At 40.4% G+C, this 6,000-nt stretch overlaps 2 protein-coding genes across 5 annotated transcripts in view; one reads left to right on the forward strand and one right to left on the reverse strand.

The window, feature by feature from the left end:
* LOC116311536 overlaps window positions 1–6,000 on the forward strand; it is a 39,456-nt gene that overhangs the window by 9,613 nt on the left and 23,843 nt on the right. Inside the window, exon 14 of one of the 2 annotated variants that reach the window (XM_031728672.2) lies at window positions 1,554–1,782. The exons of the other annotated variant lie outside the window; for it this stretch is intronic. Within the exon in view, the coding sequence (XP_031584532.2) occupies window positions 1,554–1,573 (20 nt within the window). The 3' untranslated portion in view covers window positions 1,574–1,782. Of the gene's footprint in view, window positions 1–1,553; window positions 1,783–6,000 lie in introns of those variants that run through there. 2 annotated transcript variants of the gene reach the window in all.
* zgc:65811 (uncharacterized protein LOC393524 homolog) overlaps window positions 1,719–6,000 on the reverse strand; it is a 9,239-nt gene continuing 4,957 nt past the window's right edge. For 2 of the 3 annotated variants that reach the window (XM_039610930.1, XM_039610931.1), the window contains exons 5-9: window positions 4,852–4,926; window positions 4,657–4,758; window positions 4,292–4,387; window positions 4,082–4,165; window positions 1,719–3,824 (exon numbers count right to left, since the gene is read on the reverse strand). In XM_039610930.1, coding sequence (XP_039466864.1) covers window positions 3,618–3,824; window positions 4,082–4,165; window positions 4,292–4,387; window positions 4,657–4,758; window positions 4,852–4,926 — 564 coding nt within the window. In that variant the 3' untranslated portion in view covers window positions 1,719–3,617. The remainder of the gene's footprint in view (window positions 3,825–4,081; window positions 4,166–4,291; window positions 4,388–4,656; window positions 4,759–4,851; window positions 4,927–6,000) is intronic. The other variant, XM_039610932.1, reaches the window with a different exon arrangement.

A 6,000-nucleotide genomic window follows, 5' to 3' on the forward strand; every position in this document is an offset into this window, starting at 1 on the left:
TCCTCAATTTTCACAGGCTCAAAACTAACTGAACAGTTGACTCAGTAGTTATTTTATATTTAGTATTTACTCAATATATGACAAATGCAAATGATAAAAGCTGTGGCATTGGTCCCAGGGGTTACGTTTGCATTTGTAAGCTGTTCACAGGAACTCTCGATGTGAGGCGCAGTGTCAGTATTTCAGTATCAAAGGCTGAAAATGGCAGCAGATTACTGCAGAATTATTCTGTGGTGCAGGAAAACCTCAGAACATGATTACGCAAGTTGATATTTTCGTTGTGTAACGTGGTAATACTCAAAAACAGAGGGGCCAGGTGAGACTTGGCTCATCACATCTAAAAAAACAACAAACGCCTTCTTTGGAAAGAATGATGAACTTGAAGCAAAGAACGAGCCCTAAAGAATCACTTGTTCAGTGTGGTGGAGGCAGTGTTGTGGCACGGCCGTGTATATGTGGCGCTAAAGGAACTCGATGTTCCATTGAGATTCAGTCTAATGCTCAACCTGAACGGCACTTCTCAAACTACAAAGGCCAAGGCACCGCTGGGTACTGATGGGCGATAACTAAACACGTGAACCTGTTAAATAAAATAATGAGCCTAAACGGGGAAGTTGGTCTCAAGACTTTTCACTTACCCGAGGCAGAAAGTTTCAAAAACAAACGGGGCCTGAAAGCATCTGCAGCCAAAAGTAAAAATTTCTTAAGAGAAGTTAGATTTTTGTCAGTTTCCTTGAGCTTCAGCAGTCGGTGACACCAGAGGGTTTACATCTGATTATTGACGTTGTGTGTAAGTTTGTGTATCAAATCATTTTTCCCTCTGTGAAAACGTAACAAAGTGGGGGGAAAATGGCAGAAATCTGTCATTTTAAATGTCATATTTTTCTCAAACCCTTAGTTTTTTTTTGGGGGGGGGGGGATATTAACTATAGAAGGAAGGGAAATGCTTTCAGATTCTAGTCTGCTGAAATCATGATGATGCAGACTTGCACATTAATGCTTCCTGTTTGAACACATTCCCAAGTTTTCTCTGTTTGATCCGTGAGGGGTTTGTGACCTTGCTGCTTCACATTTTAATCCTGAATGTAGCCACTGTTGTTGCTGACCACATGCAGTAACAATACCCAGATGGGTCGTTGAGCTGGTTATTTGGTGGTTAAACGAGCCAAAAGAACAATTCTGAGACGTTACACCACAGCCAGAAGACTTACCTGTTGTTGTTGTTGTTGTTGTTGTTGTTGTTGTTGTTTTTTAAGAGGTTAAATACTAAAAGTGGAGGGTGGCATGATTTCCTGCTTCGCTGTCATTCTGCCATAAACCTCAAAGTTGTAAAGCATGGTGTGATGAGTAATGTAGCTATGTCAAGTATCCTTGGAGCTCGTATTTCTGGAATTTCCACAGAAACCCCACTAAGCGGATGCATTCATTCACCTTCTGGTCAGGTTTCACACAATTACCTAGTGTTCCTAATGAAGTGCTCAGTGTTTCTGATTACGTGAAATGACTACATTAACATTTTTTTTGTTGTTGTTGTTTTTTTTTTTTCTCCACAGGTCCAAACACTGGTGTGTAAGCAATGAAATAAAGATTTTTACACAAGTGCAACTTGATTTTGTCGTTTAATGGAAACGAGTGTCTCTGTAGGTTTTGCTTCTATAACTAAATAGTACAAATAAGTAGTACAGGGCAAGAAAACAAGTGACAGACAACTGGGGGCATTTAGCCTTTTAAATTTATTTATTTTTATCAGCAAGACAGTTAACATTGTGCCATTTAAAAAAATGTTAACAAGCAAAACACAAAGGAATGAAATGTGAGCTTAAATATTTTCCCTTTTCTCAGGGTGAAAGCGTTTAAGCTTTTACAGAAACGAGGCTTCTGAAGCATTCGGTCTGGAACGTTTAAACAGTTTGACCTAAAACTGAACCTCTCACAGGCACCTTTTTTTTTTTTTTTTTTTTTTTTTTTTTCTTTTTTCTTTTTTTTTCTTTTTTTTGTCCTGCTCTTTGGCCCTCTGTAACCCCGACCATAAATCTAAAAGGAATGCACTTCCTAACAATACTCTAGTATACAGCCACAAAAAAGTGATGTGAAATTGAAGCTCACATTAGAGCGATGACACCAACATGCTACACCTTGCTGTAATTGGACCTCTACTATAACAAAGATAATACATTGACTCCCTTTTAACAGTCATAACTGACCATATCCAGTGACTAAACTTTTACTGTGTGCAACAGACACAAACTACTAGTATTAGGGTCACATGAAGGGGAAACTTTATTCTCAATATTAATAATTAAAATGTGGAGATTTTGTCATTTATATTCTGTAGACTGCTTCATGGAGTTAAGCTGATGAAACATTATCAGTCCTTGTGTCTTTTGATGCAACATCTGTACTGCATAAAGGTGTGACCATAAATATCCTTGCATCTGTCAATCTCCAGCTATTTCATTTTAACCAGATACATCTTTCTGCACCTTCAGCGTCCGTATGCTCATGGCCACGTTGTTTCTCTTCCCCTTTAACGTGGCCCTAATACTCATTCATAAATAAACAGCATAACTTTTCAGGAGAAAAAATGTTTAAAAAAAAAAAAATTAAAATTCATGTCTTACCAGCTGAATTTGTTCATGTGTTCTCATGGCTGGGTTTGGCCACAATAATCTAGAGGCCTGTCAGGTTAGTGCACAAAGTGCTACAGGATTTATTAAGCTAAATGTCTTAAAAATGCCTTAATCAAAATATGGTTCCAAAGTAATGTAATCGTAGCTATAGAAAAGGAAAATATGTAAACACTGATGTCCTGCTTGCATGTAAAGCAGTTGCCTTTGTTGACAGGAAGTGGTTAAGGGTGTAAAACCCCAATCCGCCTCTTAGTACACATTCGAATAGTACACTGTCCTCTCCTGATGGGCGTTCTTGAGCTGGTTCAGGAGAACTAAGGCGCAGATCATGGCCGTCATCTGTTGTGCAGACACAGGAGGAGGGCAAGTAAAGAGCAGGGATGGGATAAAGAGCTATGCAATGACCAACCACTACATCATCCCGAGAATTAAACCAGCCATAGGTGAAAGAGTGTTAAAGAGGCTAGACCTTCCAGCCTCAGCAATCAGATAGCACGCAGCTACAGAAGTCTTTGAGAAAGTGTGAGAGAGACGTCGAAACGGGACAAATCCAACCCTGTTGATGTACTGGCCGTGTGTGTTTAAAGGCACTAAAGTAAAGATTAAAGAGTTGACTGGTGGTGGAGGGAATATTCAGAGCAACAGAGGGTTTCTTATACTGTTTTGCCAGCTAATGTCAATTTTTCTGTAGATGAAGCAAGTTGGTGATTTAAAAATGTGAAAACTCATTTGCTAAATGCTGTGATCTGCTGTCAAACCTGTCAACTGTATCTGTTTTTGGAAGGGGGGGGCATCTGTGCTCCAGTTGTCTGAGTGACGTTATAGCTGAGTCGTGTTTGTTAGGTTGGATTTCTCCTATAACAACTGTTAATGATAAAAATTTGAGACGATGCTGAGAGCAGCAGATGGAATACCTGTAGTTCATACTAAAGCAATGTGGAGTAAAATCAAAACAGCGAAACAGGCGCAGTGGGAATGAAGAGTGCACTAAGCATAAGCTACGGGGATGTTGGCTGCGCTGAGAGGAGTGAAAAAGACCGGCTCCTGGTCAGGATAGGTGGTGGTGACTACTTCATGCTGAGCTGGCTGAAAGTTAGCCTGAGTAGAAGTGGTTTGAGTCAGGATAATGTACTGAGGTGTTGAGACAGAAATAATCTTTCTGCTGAGGGTAATGCTGCAAATCAGAGCGATGAACTTTGGAAAGCAATGATTGGGGAAATGAAATGAGAAGAAAAAATTTGAAAAGGGAGGGGAAAGAAGTATTTAAGAGAGAGAGGAGTGCAAAGTGATTAATGTATGGCCATTAACATGAACAACAATATAGAACCTTTAGTACTGTGTTTAGACTAATAGTAACAGGAACAACAAACAGTACTATCTTCCCTACTATTTGTAGCATTTGCCAACTCATTTGAAGCTTGTTGCAAAGTAAACGTGCATCATTTGCCTACCAGGAGCACTCCAGTTCCAATGAAGATGCCCATCATCATTGGTGCTTTACTGTCAAAGACATCTACGATGACGCCAGGACAGCTCTGCAGGGAGACCAAACAAACTGTGAGCATCTAGTACAGTGCAGCTGAGTGAAAGAGGTAAAGCAGCGCAGTTTACAGTGGTGGCAGGACCACTGTAAACGGCTTCATTTATTGGCACCAACGTACAGGCATCTTGAGGTGTTCCAGAAACCCATCTGGTTCGGGGCAGGTCTTCTGAACGAGCTCTATCATGGAGACACCAGTCGCTCCACAGCAGTGAAGCTGCAAAGCAGGCAGATGAAGGAAGAGGTGAAGGGAGGCAAAAAACAAGTCTTAAAACACTACCCTGCACAGCCCTGTGGAAAAACTAAACACCCTTACTGCTTCCACAGGAATTGAGATGGAAACAGCTGACAGTGACGCTTTCTCGGTGTGTATTAGCCATATAACTTGTATGCATAAAGCAGAAAAGACTTGAGTATACAGGAAGCAAGAGTTAAAATTTAGTAAATTGGGTAAAAATGAAAAACAACAGCAGCTTATATACGTACCGCGTTGTGGATGAATGTGAGTGTGACAGCAATTCCTGGGTCTTGATTTTTCACATAGATAGCATACAAAGTAGCATAGAACTCAGTCAACTTGATTCCAACCTTTAACATGAGAGATGAAAACACAATCTTATGGTCAGGACATACTGGACACATTAATTGGTTTTCATCCCTTTTATCAGTATTTTCTCTCACCTCATCCCTTTTGGAGTTGGCAAGCACTCCAACAACAACTACCGCTGTAGCCAGTATGGCCAGAAGGACGGAGAACTGAAGGGACAGGAAGAACTCTGTTAACTTTAACACTTTTAAACACACAGGAACAGGAAGTGAAACAGCTTTTCCAGTTTTATGTGGGTGCATCAAGAGAAGACGAGGCTTAACATTGCAGTAAATTCTAACGAGGACCTGTTTCAAGCTTGCATAAATGTTTGCTCATTCCACTGCACTCATTGATTTACGTTAGATGTGTGGTTGTTTAGAGTCATTTCCTTGTTAGAGTTGCAGAGCCTGTTTTGAAAATCCCTTTGCTGCATTACTTCTGTGTATCAGGTCACACTTCCAACTGGCTTGCCTTTGCAGTATGTAACTAACGAGGAATGCCTCTCAATTTTCCTCTCAAAAAAGAGATGCCAGAGGTCAGAAGTGCAGACTTTCAAAGATTAAGAGTGTTCACCAGAGGCCGAGCTATGAGTAACTATCAGCTCAAATTCCCCATCCCTCCCTTGCATCTGGGATTCTGCCTGCAGTGTGGTGTGCAAGTTTCTTAAAATGAAAGTTCTGATACAGCCTGCAGATTTCAGAGCAAAAAATTAACTGGTACTGGACGTCCATTAATTTCCTTTAACTTTAACAGCCTTAAAAACCAAGAGGGTGATGATGATGTAATACCAATCTGAACCAAAAGATGGAGCAGTGAGTCAGTGTGTTCTTTTGGGTGGTTAAAAGAAAAAAGACCAGATTATTTTCTTTTATCCAGCTGGCCAGAATTTCTTATCCATATGTTGGCCTTCAGTCTTTAAAAGAAAGCAATTAGCTAGCTTTCTTGAAGTTCCTAACTTAGGTCATCGAGGCTAACAATTATAAACCTCTTTTAACGTTTAAAGTCATGATAATATTATAGTGCATGATCCATGGATGGAATTGTACAATTCAATGCAGTTGCGTAAAGACCTTGTCTGATTGGTGGGGTTGGGACAGTTTTGCATTGCAAATCTCTAAACTTGCAGCAGTGCAGCTCCTGCAGACCAGAGACACGCGCCAACCTTTCCGCACTCTATTTCTACACTGTTCAGGATAAAATACTTGCGCTGATGCTAAAAACCTTAGCAGGCGTACTGATCT

Source organism: Oreochromis aureus, linkage group 4 (genome assembly GCF_013358895.1).
Source record: "Oreochromis aureus strain Israel breed Guangdong linkage group 4, ZZ_aureus, whole genome shotgun sequence".
NCBI lineage: Eukaryota > Metazoa > Chordata > Actinopteri > Cichliformes > Cichlidae > Oreochromis > Oreochromis aureus.